At 37.3% G+C, this 12,526-nt stretch overlaps 1 protein-coding gene and 1 pseudogene across 5 annotated transcripts in view; both read right to left on the minus strand.

Moving 5' to 3' along the window:
* Nucleotides 1-11,276, minus strand: part of LOC101438473 (alpha-fetoprotein) — an 83,909-nt gene extending 72,633 nt beyond the window's left edge. For all 5 annotated transcript variants that reach the window (XR_009185838.2, XM_058297077.2, XM_058297059.2 and 2 more), the window contains exons 1-5: nt 11,052-11,276; nt 9,445-9,496; nt 9,147-9,288; nt 7,593-7,816; nt 3,758-3,890 (exon numbers count right to left, since the gene is read on the minus strand). Coding sequence is in view for 4 of the 5 variants with exons in the window: in XM_058297077.2 (XP_058153060.1) it covers nt 3,758-3,890; nt 7,593-7,816; nt 9,147-9,288; nt 9,445-9,496; nt 11,052-11,136 (636 nt within the window). In the remaining variant the exon portion in view is untranslated. The remainder of the gene's footprint in view (nt 1-3,757; nt 3,891-7,592; nt 7,817-9,146; nt 9,289-9,444; nt 9,497-11,051) is intronic.
* LOC101438027 (elongation factor 1-alpha 1 pseudogene) lies at nt 1,435-3,180 on the minus strand (annotated as a pseudogene).
* Nucleotides 11,277-12,526: the final 1,250 nt, after the last annotated feature.

A 12,526-nucleotide genomic window follows, 5' to 3' on the forward strand; every position in this document is an offset into this window, starting at 1 on the left:
TTCACTCAAAACATACTGACTATACATTAGTTTTACAACGGTTAGAAAATGTATACAAATCCTATTTTTAAACCACAAAACTGGCATAATAATTATTATCATTGAAATTAAACGAACAAGTTTGCCCACTTCTTTATAAGAGAGCCTCTAAGGCTTTAACTCATAGACCTCATTCTCTGATCATAAGTATAATTTTTATACAATTGATTATCTAATTTTCTCTAAGATAGGAGCAAAAGAAGCGAGCAAAAGACATTCTGGCAGCAGCAAGATGTGACTATAAACATCCTAAAAGTGAGAAAGAGGAAGAAAGAACTCTTATTAGATTTAAAAGCTAACAGCAATTAGGGGAACATTTAGAATAAAAAGAGACTTGCATACATCTTATAGCCTTTGGAATCACCTTTGGAAATAGTTTATGAAGACAATACCACATTCTCAAGAAACTAATGGACACAAAATTTTGCTTAATATTGTAGGGGCACTTCATACATTTAGGAAAATTTTCCACTGGGTAAAAAGGTTAAGATGAAGAAAGCTTTGTAACTTAAAATACAGTAAACTCAAGTTATCTATAAAACTTGTCTCTGTGGAAATAGCTCAGTCTTCAGAAATGCCAGATAATGAGACATAAATCCAAGTATGATCATTAGCTTTAATTTTTAATTAATACAAAACCAAAATTGAAAAATAAATTATTTTCCTGCTTAGAAGTTCAGAGTTAGCTCCTAAGGAATTAGAGTTCACCAGGGGAAGAATGAAGAGGAATGTAAGACATACACATATAAAAAACTTTAATGATAATAGCTACAATTTATTGAGTGCTTATTATATGCCAGTGACTCTTTAGATAATTATTTCATTCTTACATAAGGTAGATAATGAGAAGCTTAATAGCAGAAATAAGAAAAATTCTAGGGGATTTAGAGATAGATGAGATACTTGTTCACTGAGATCAAAGAAGACAGCTAGGAAAAAAGTAGAATTTGCCTTTAGCTATGAAGAATTTATCAAAATGATGATCAAATCACTACTAATTTTCAGCATGACCTTTGAAAAATCCATTTGGGTGCCCACTCCATTCAAGTAAAGATATGAATTTTATGTTGATATTTAGAACCTTTAATCAGCATTGCATAAAAAGTACTTTTCTCATGAAATAAATCACAAGGTTTATGTCTATCCAATGAAGGAGAAATGGCCACATGGTTAAAATTAAGTGTGGCAGATTGTATTTTCCAAAGATGGCTACAACAATGTCTCCCATTATATGCACTTCTTAATAGGTGACTTTGAAAATCCATCCATCCAGAGGTGGGGTATAGATAACATATCCTTCAAATTAGGTGAAGTTTTAATATGGTTTCAACAATGAAGAAGGCAGAAGTGATAATACTGCAACTAGAATACTCATTCTTTTTTTTTTTTTTCTCATTAAACTTTGTTTTAATGGGTCTCAAAATTCTGTGACAGATTTTTGGTCAAGTTGTTTCCATTTAAAAAGTACTGATTTTAAAAACTAATAACTTAAAACTGCCACACAAAAACAAATGGTCCACAAAATATTCCTTTCCTTCTGAAGGTTTTATGGCGCATTGTTATCATTAACCAGTCTTTTACTATTAAGCTTAAATGGCCAATTAAGACAAACAGTTCTGAGACCGTTCTTCCACCACTGATTAAGACTGGGGTGGCAGTTGTTGGGGATAACATTCATTTAGCCTTCTGAGCTTTCTGGGCAGACTTGGTGACCTTGCCAGCTCCAGCAGCCTTCTTGTCTACTGCCTTGATGACACCCACAGCAACCGTCTGTCTCATATCACGAACAGCAAAACGACCCAGAGGAGGATAGTCGGAGAAGCTCTCAACACACATGGGTTTTCCAGGAACCATGTCAACGATGGCAGCATCACCAGACTTCAGGAATTTGGGGCCATCTTCCAGCTTCTTACCAGAACGGCGATCAATCTTCTCCTTCAGCTCAGCAAACTTGCAAGCAATGTGCGCTGTGTAACAATCCAGCACAGGTGCATAGCCAGCACTGATTTGGCCTGGATGATTCAGGATAATCACCTGAGCAGTGAAGCCAGCTGCTTCCATTGGTGGGTCATTTTTGCTGTCACCAGCCACGTTGCCACGACGAACATCTTTTACAGAAACGTTCTTGACATTGAAGCCCACGTTGTCCCCAGGAAGAGCTTCACTCAAAGCTTCATGATGCATTTCAACAGACTTTACTTCAGTTGTAACATTAACTGGAGCGAAGGTGACCACCATGCCCAGTTTGAGAACACCAGTCTCCACTCGGCCCACAGGTACAGTACCAATACCACCAATTTTGTAGACATCCTGAAGAGGCAGACGCAAGGGTTTGTCAGTTGGACGAGTAGGTGGCAGGATGCAACCCAGAGCTTCAAGCAGCGTAGTTCCACTGGCATTGCCATCCTTACGGGTGACTTTCCATCCCTTGAACCAAGGCACATTAGCACTTGGCTCCAGCATGTTGTCACCATTCCAACCAGAAATTGGCACAAATGCTACTGTGTCAGGGTTGTAGCCAATTTTCTTAATGTATGTGCTGACTTCCTTAACGATTTCCTCATATCTCTTCTGGCTGTAGGGTGGCTCAGTAGAATCCATTTTGTTAACGCCAACAATTAGTTGTTTCACACCCAGTGTGTAGGCCAGAAGGGCATGCTCACGGGTCTGCCCATTCTTGGAGATGCCAGCTTCAAACTCACCAACACCAGCAGCAACAATCAGGACAGCACAGTCAGTCTGAGATGTGCCTGTAATCATGTTTTTAATGAAGTCTCTGTGTCCTGGGGCATCAATGATGGTCACATAGTATTTGTTGGTCTCAAATTTCCACAGGGAGATATCAATGGTGATACCACGCTCACGTTCAGCTTTCAGTTTATCCAAAACCCAAGCATACTTAAAGGATCCCTTTCCCATCTCAGCAGCCTCCTTCTCAACTTTTTCAATCGTTCTTTTGTCGATTCCTCCACATTTGTAGATCAGGTGGCCAGTAGTAGTGGACTTGCCCGAATCTACGTGCCCAATGACGACAATGTTGATGTGAGTCTTTTCCTTTCCCATTTTAGCCTTAAGATATAGCGTTGGTTTTCACGATACCTGTGTTCTGGTGGCAAACCCGTTGCGAAAAGCTAGAATACTCATTCTTGAAGCCAACAGTGACATGTAAGCAGACCAATCTCTCTTGAAACTACCAAGCTCTAAGGAATTCCAAAGTAGCTAAGGCAGAGAGATCACATGGAGAAGCCTGATTTTATATGAGAAGAGACAGATGCTGAACCAGCACTCAGATACTCCAGCTCCCCAATGTCCTAGGCTCAGCCACTCTCTGATTGCAACCAAGTGAAAGACTATGAGTCAGAGCCTTTCAGATGAGTCCTTCCTGATTTCTTGAACTACAGAAACAGTGAGCAATAATATTATTTTTCATTGTTGTTTTGAGCCACTATGTTTGGGAGTGTTTTTTATGCTGCAATAGTAACTGAAATAATAAGTATTCATTATGAAGTAATATCTATGCTAGATCATGCTTCTCAAATTTAATGAGTATGCAAATTACCTGAGGATCTGGTTAAAATACAGTCCTACTTAATAGCTCTGGAGAGGAGCCTCGGATTCTGCATTTCTAACAAGCTCCCAGGCAATGCATATATTCCTTGTCAACAGTACACTTTAAGTAGCAAAGTCCTAAGTAACAGATGAAATATAAATAGTATACCTTTATCTGGAAGCATTCAGTCTTATTTTCTTCTTGGCAGCATGACTGAATAGCTGTCTCATAACAGGCAGACATGGTCAGAATAGTGGGTCCATATAAGAATGGGTGCTTTTTAGAAATTTCATAAATGTACCTGGATTTGGACAAGCACAAAGCTATAAAGTTTAAAATTCAAGAACATGAGCTGACTCTTTTTCAACAACTTAAGATTCATTCAGTTTTGTTGACCTAAAATTTCTAGAATTCATGGTGATGGAGTTGAGGTAGCATAATAAATAAATGCATCAAAAGGTTCTCTATGGATAGATCACTGTGAAGTGGTCAACCTCACCTTCCTGGCTGGAGGGGATAAACAACTAGTCACTAAAACATTTCACTTTTATATAGAGAGTGGGAGGTCGAAGTCAATAATCTAAGCCAGACAGTAAATGCAAGAATGGTGCATGAGAATTAATGTAAAAGCTATAGGGGGTGGAAAGGAGTACCTCAAGATCAGTCAGAAGTTCTTCCTAGACTAGGAAAGTTAATGATATTGTCCTCTAAGATATGTCATTCTATATATTGGGTTGTTTTTAAATTCCCAGGCTTATTTCCCTCTCTCATTCATTCTTCATCCTCATTATAGACCTGTCTTTCACCTATAATCATATTTCCTCTTAGTTGTCTGCCAAACTTTTCAAAACTCCCCCTCACACACACACAGATACATACCCAACAAAATTTGACATTAGTGGGAAGCAGATTTGGCTCAACTGACAGAGCATCCACCTACCATATGGGAGACCCAGGGTTCAAATCCAGGGCCTCCTGACCCGTGTGGTAAGCTGGACTATGTGCAGTGCTGATATGCACAAGGAGTGCCATGCCATGCATAGGGGAGCCCCATGCACAAGAAGTATGCCCCTGCAAGGAAAGCTGCCCCATGCGAAGAAAGTGCAGCCTGCCCAGGAGTGGTGTAGCACACATAAGAGCTGACGCAGCAAGATGATGCAACAAAAATAGACACAGATTCCTGGTGCTGCTGACTAGAATGCAAGCAGACACAGAAGAACACACAGTGAATGACACAGAGACCAGACAATGGGGGGCAGGGGAGAGAAATAAATAAAAAATAAAATCTTAACAACAAAAAAATTGAAATTAGTGACAGAGACTAGCTCAATGTTTACTTACACCAGAGCATTTGCTCTAACTGTATACACAGGATGACTTCTTTTGCAGTCAACCTTGCAGTTAGATTGGGAATGTGTAACTGAGCTCTGACCAAAGAAATTAATGAAAATGCTACATATCACTTCTAGGCTTGACCATATATTCCTTCGCACATTTTCCTACTCTCTTTCTGCTCCACAGTGACCTTGGAAGCACATGCTCTGCGTGGTATAGCTCCAAGATGGAAACATACTGAATTCCTGAGTTACCCTTCAAGGAGAGTCACCTAAACTTCAGTAGAGACCTTATCTAACAACTAATGTAATAACAATCCTGTCATAATGTTTCCCTTTGTTTGAAAATTAGAAGTATTTTCTTATTGCTGGATGATTGAAGTGGTAGCCATTTGAGTTGTTCACCAAATATTTCCAGCTTCCCTCCTTCTATATACATATAGGATTGTACATGATCATCCTCTTCTGAAGTGAGTTATGACAATGTGACTTGCTATTATGGCTAATGGTATGTGAACGGAAATGACGGTGCTACTTCCAAATAGAAATTTAAGAACCAACATGTGATTTATCATCATCCTCTTACCTTGCCACAATAATCAAGGAGGCAAATGCTAAGATGGGGCCTTTTGTCAGCCTGGGTCCCTAAGTGACTCTCACCTGTTACCAATCTATGTTGCACAGATAGCAGGAGTGAAAAATAAAACTTTTATGTTAAACTGCTGAAAATTAGAGGTAATTTGCTACCACAGCATTACCTCAGCTCAGTGATTTGGTTGGAATTATTTTGCTTTTTAGAAACTTACGAAGGGAAAAATAGGCATTAAGTGGGGGAAATAGTTCAGATACATGGATTCTTCTTGAATAGCTGGGCAGGACATAGAAGAATAGACCTATGCTTCTGCACTGCATAAAAACCCCTCTTCACTTCCACCAAGTGGCCCCAAATCTTGTTCCTAGATATTTAGCTGAGGGTTACTGTCAGCAGAGTTTATTGAGCCCAACTTGTATAATCGAAACAGCAGAGCTGATGTCATAAACATTACACGTTCCTCCTAAGATAAGGCAAAATTCTGGGTCAAAACGAAATTTAACTGGAATCATTCTATATCTCTGCTCTCTATCAGGAACCAGACGGAATTAAGGACATTTTTATGCTACAGTAACTTAGTTCCCTTTGAAGACATTCAAGATGAACCTATCACCAAAGGCAAAGTTTAACTCAATATAAAGAAAGCTATCTAATCATTTGAAATGTTTTGAAAATGGACTGTCCCTATTACATGGTAAAGGAGGGTCACATTTGGTTGGAGTATTATTGAAAATACCTTAAGTAATATAAAATACATTAATTATCTTTTTTGTGTATATGTACACTATGCTATCTTTTGATAAGTCTAAAAGAGCCAATATTTTCTTCAGGTTGCTGTTTTCATGGTTAAGAATTAAATAGCTGTTGGCTTAGAATTATGAGACAAGCAGTAAGAAAATTATTTTCCCCGAATGTTTATAGTATGCACATAAGATAAAATTAGCAGATAAGGTAACTCTCTAATGGTGACTTCATTGTAAATGTTCAAGAAAAGTTTGGATTCATTAGCTGAGTTTTGATTAGATTTTATAATGTGTAAGCATTCAACTCAAAAACTCATTCTATAATTCTCACCTAGAGTACATAGCACTATGGCAAATAGGTAATTAAGTTCATATTTTGACTTCCATTTAGTTTTCTTTGATGTCAGATGTGTTGGAAACTGTCTGATTCCCTGTCAACAGTCCTTTCTCCCCAAGTGTCAGGGGCCACTTAACTCCTTGAAGGTCCAACAATCTTTGGATATTCCACTCCTGTATTGGAGAATTAAAGGCATTTAGATTATTCTGCACTGTCAACCTGTCTCTTCTTTTAGCTCTGGTCTAGAGTTTTCTATCTAAAATCTAAATCTAAAATCAAATCATGCTCCTTGCGCTACAGACCCAGGCATCAGATCTCTACCTTACTCCCTGTGTTTGAGCTTGTCTTGATCAGATGGTCAGAACTGCATTCCTTCAGAAGTGAAGTCTTGGGATTTTTTTTGTCATTTTTTACCTCTCTAGGCATTAGTGTCCTGTCTCTTGTGCCCCACTATCAACTGAAGATGTCTCCTATGCCAATTGAAGGGTTAATTATACGTGGGAATTACAGAATTGGAATTTTTAAATTAAGAATTTACCTCTGTCTGATCTACAGCTCTTGCTAGTTTCTAGGTCCCCAGTTGCAGCCTCTATCTCTAGGCTTTCAGATACCTCCCTGCTATACCTTGAACTTCTCCTGCCCCTTTCCCAAACTATCATCTATTTTCTGTCCCCCAGTATCTTGGGCTTATTATGTTTTGCCTATTCAATTGTATCTTCCACCATCATTTGCTAATGGTCTGCCTAGATTGACCCTGAAGAACGTGGATCCCTTGACAGGTCCCTGGTCATTCTTACTCTGTTTCATGTCACAGACGTCTCCATGCACTGTTAGTTCAATAAGAGGGTAACTGTCATTCTTAAGGAGAAATAATATATTGTAGCCCACATTTTCACTTTAATATCAAGCATTTTCTCAGAACCTCTTGAATAAAAAAGGACTGTCTTCAAAATTCAAAAATATTCTTCAAAGACAATGACAAGAAGAAATTGCTTACCTCTCCCTTACTGTCACTTGATTCTCTTTGACCATCTCACAGGATTTATTGAGGATTTGCTCAGGATTTGAAATTTGAAATATATCACTGTATTCTTCATTATCTTTTTTATGTGAGAGGAAGCACTTTTGCCTTGCTGTGTAATTTTTATTGCAACAGTCCGAAAACCCATATTTATCAACCATTCCTTTGTTTTCACAAATATGTTCCAGGAAGGTAATCATCTATAGAAGGAAAAGATAACTTAAAGAGGAAGCATAAGTGATATACATTCCTCACCACAGGAAACTTGAGGAATTATTATCAAGAAAAAGTAACTCAGTGCTTAATGTTTAACTTTGGATCCAGTAGTGCCTGGACATAGTTCTTTCAAACAAAAGCCTTTTAGATTTTTCAACTTTTTCAGCTTGCTGGATATTGGCCAAATAGAATTTATCATTCTTCCATTATCATATGTAAGTACTTTATTTTTACACAGTTGAGAGTTATTAAAATAAGCCAAAATGTCCAGGCACTAAAGAAATCAAGTTATTTTTAATGAGACTGCTCCACCAAGAAATGGATGGTAATCTGCTTTCCTTGCTTCCTAATTGTTTTTAGTTTGGTTTCCATGGGAACTTATTTTAAGAATTGAACTCTGAGGTAATGTGTATTTGGTGTCACATATTCAAAAGGAAATGTAATAAATCAAATACCTTTGAGTGGCAATAAATGTGTAGGAAATTATAAAACTCAGCTAGCATATGTTTCCAGGTTGGGGGGATAAGGTCAGAAAAAGGTCATCTTCTGAAATAAAAATCAGTAAGAATCACTATAAAATAAGTGAGACTGGCTATTGGCAGAATATTTTATTTAAAATGTGTTTTTAAAGAGACTGATGAGTTTTTTATGTCTGCTCAGAGTCTAGGAAGTATGAGCAAGATTTTAGTCCCAAGAATATGGGTACAAAATCTATAAATAAAAAAGAAAACAACTCATTTGTTTAATAAGTTATTTGGCATGAAAATAATTGATCCAAAAATAAGTGGACATTAAGAATATGCTAATGTTTATCAAAAATCTTCTGAGAGAATCACTATTTTTATGGGATTTGCTAATCAAGTGATAGATATACTTAATAATGAGACACTATTAATTCACCAAAGATTTTCTCTTATGGGGGAAAAACTAGACTAAAATAATATACACCGCTCTCTTCTTTTTCCAATTCTCTACAAAACTATTTTAAACTAATAAATTTCCCAGGAACCATTTGATGAGAATGACAGACAATAGTATTCTAGTGACAGAGCCAGAATAATTAATTTAAATTAACAAATTGACATTCTAGGCTTTTATTCATTCTCTTAAATGGTTGATTCTCAGAGCTTGATCTCCCAGGAATGAACTAATAAAATATAGGTTTATAAACATACAAACATTTTATCTAGGGTTATGACTCATTTACCTATCATTGCCTTCCAAACCCCTGCCTAATTATTCAATCAGCCTCCTTAAAACATCTTTTAGTTGCAGTTTAGTTCAAAAGGAGAAGAGAGAATATGAGTACCCTACCATTTGTTGAGAGCATTCTGAAGGTGATTCATGTGGCTTGAATCCCTTGCACTTCTCTGCGATATCTAGCAATTCTTTAACTATGGTTTGTACATCTTCATAAGTCACATTCTGAAGAAACTGAGCAACCATAATGCTGGTACTGAAATATAACACTCGTGATTATTAAAGATAGAATCAAGCCATTTTCTTCCATCATTCTTCGTAAAAGCACTGCCTCACCACCCCACCCCCAAAAATAACAACAATTGGTGTGATTTCAAATTTCAGATAAAAAGATATTGGTAATAAAACTTACATGTCTCTTAAGTTCTCCTCCAGATAATTCTGACTATTAGCGTACTGCATCGCTGAAAAACAAGAGATTTGTGAAGTCCTCTTTTATAATTCTGAACACCTATACTTAATCACTTAGAAATTTCTAGATCTCATTTTACCTAAAGAAAATAGAACAATTTGTCACAATGTACCCTTATTAGTATTTAAACTGTATTCTGTGGGAAGCAGATGTGGCTCAACAGATAAAGCGTTCGTCTACCATATAGGAGGTCCAAGCGTTCGATACCCAGGGCCTCATGGCTCGTGGGGTAAGCTGGCCTACACACAAGTGTTGCTGCGTGCAAGGAGTGCTGGCACATACAGGGATGCCCCCATGTAACGGAGCCCCCTGTGCAAGAAGTAGCCCCTGCGCAAGGAGAGCCACCCTGCACGGAACCACAGCCCTCCCAGGAGTGGTACCACACACACAGAGAGCTGACACAGCAAGACGACGCAACAAAAAAGAGACATAGATCCCCAGTGCCACCTGATGAGAATACTAGTGGACACAGAAGAACAAACAGTGAATAGACACACAGAATAGACAACGGGGCAGGGGAGAGAAATAAATAAATAAAGCTTTAAAAAGAAAATTAACTCTATTCTGAGTGACTTACTTATATTCGAATATATTGCATAATTGAAATCGATAATTAACCTATAAATAAGGTGTATGTACTTGTGTTGGCACATATTAACTAAATAAACTTGATGATTTGGTTATTTAACTCTGTTAGAACATATTGGTTAAAAGCTGTTAGTACACCCATATTAAGAAAATTAAACCTTAGCATTTGGGATAAAAAAGGTTTAAGTATTAACATTTAACAAAGACTGCATCTAATACATCTTGGATTTTCATATCACCTCCCCCTTCTTCACTCCCCCACTCCTAGCCATGACACCCATAAGAATACTTATCAGCATCCTCCCCAATAGAGAAAATAATATCTTCCATCTTGTACTAATAACTCCTTAAGAGCTTAGCAGTGAGATATTAATTAAGAAACCATTACTGTTCACTATTACTATATGGAAAAAGTCTTGTCCTTAGAGACAGCCATTCTGAGTTCAACTTTCAGCTCTGGTACTTAATGGGACCTTGAGAAAATAATATAACCTCTCTGAGATTCTGTTTCACCATATAAAATGTAAATAAGTTCTACCACATTGGGTGGCTGTTAGGATTGAATGAAAGCATTTAGGCAAAGCACTGAGCACAGTGCCGGTATATAGTAGGTACTGAATAATGTAGCTCATAATATTATCCCTATTATTCACACTGTTCCTCTATCTAAAATCACTTATCCAATTTCACATACAAATTTGAAACGTAACATCCTCTCACCTGTAGAGGAAGTCACTCACCGAAGCCTGCAGGCAGGTATTTTCCTGTGTATGTCACCTCACTACACTAACTCTCTTTCAATATTCACTCCACAAGCTAATTTCTAGCAACTGACAATGACTCTCTATGCAGTGATGACCACCGAGAAACATGTACTTTCCATGTACATTTTCGTAGCCATCAAACTTTATCTCCTGGTTTATGGGACTTGTAGTTTGTAAATAGGAGGGATTCCTTACCTGCATCTTGTAAAATTCTTTGAAGAATTTGACATCTAATGTTGCCTAAGAAAACAAGAAAAAATATGAGTCTAACAATCTTCATTATTTCAGATGAATATTTATAAAAGATGTTCAATCATTTGGAAGAAGTGAAGAATCTCTTTATATTTTTTTCAAGTAATTACTATTATATTAAAAATTAACCTTTTTTTGCCAAATAATTTTGTTGACCACTATGACTACGTGGTCACTATGATAAAAGTGGGGAAATTCAGAGCAATGAGGAAACATTGTCAATATATTGCATTCATTAATGAATACTAGATTTTAAGAGCAGTCATTTCAATTTAGTTGTTTTTTCAAGACTACCAGCAAATAGGCCTTGTAATGAAGTAATCAATAAATACTTTAGGTAAATATTGGCCTACAGTATCATATTTCCTGGAAAAGTTCACTGACATGTACAAAGTTCTAAAAGTGGAAGGGGAGAAGGTAAATATGCAATTGTCTTAGATTTAAATAAATGGTCAGGGGCAAGGTTTGTGCTGGGGACCTTCTAATGCCCCTGGGAAAATGGGAGTTAAGGATATCAGCCCTGGGAACAAAACCAAGGTTTTCCTTAAGGGACCCTAAATTACAGTACCTTTCCCTTAGGTTTTTACAGCAGGTCTGGTACTTTATTAGCTTCATCTCAATTAATTCTCAATACTTTCAGGTAGACAGTAATATTGATTTCTTAAACAAGAAATTAGGACTTGAGAGTATGTAATTTGCTCTGGGACTCACAGGTAGAAATTCAGGTCTGTCTGACTTCAGCACCCACATTGCCCAAGACAGAATTAAAAGATGAGGTCCCAACATGCCTCAGTTATCAGCTTTGTCCATTATATTAGTCAGGGCTCATCAGAGAAACAGAACCAATAGCATATATTTATGCCCTACATATAATATAAATAGAATAAATGTATGTATGTATTCTATATATAATATAAAGATCATATGTGTGTGTGTGTATATATATATATTAAGGAATTGGCTCATGTGATTTGGGGGCTAAGTCTGAAATCTTTAGGGCAAGCTTTAGGGTAACTCAGACAAGAAATGATGGTGCAGTCTTGAGTCTGAAATTTGTAGGGAAGGCTGTCACTCTTCTCAAGGAAACATGTTTTTTCTCTCAAGGCCTTCAAATGATTGGATGAAGCCACATTATTGAGACTAGTCTCTGATATATAAAGTCCACCATCGCATGTAAAAAATACGCTCACAGCAACATCTAGACTAGTGTTAGAACAAACAACAGGGCACCATTAGCCTAGCCAAGTTGACACCTAAAATTAGCATCATACCCATCTTCCAGTTCTTGGAACCAAAGCAGGGAAGAGGCAATTACTGATTAAATAACAAAGCCCAAGGTACACACAGGCTACAGTCCAAAATTTGAAAATGGAAGATCATGGGGACTGTATTAATTATTCTTGTCCTCAGCTTCCTCA

The sequence above is a fragment of the Dasypus novemcinctus genome, chromosome 1 (genome assembly GCF_030445035.2).
Source record: "Dasypus novemcinctus isolate mDasNov1 chromosome 1, mDasNov1.1.hap2, whole genome shotgun sequence".
Taxonomy (NCBI): domain Eukaryota; kingdom Metazoa; phylum Chordata; class Mammalia; order Cingulata; family Dasypodidae; genus Dasypus; species Dasypus novemcinctus.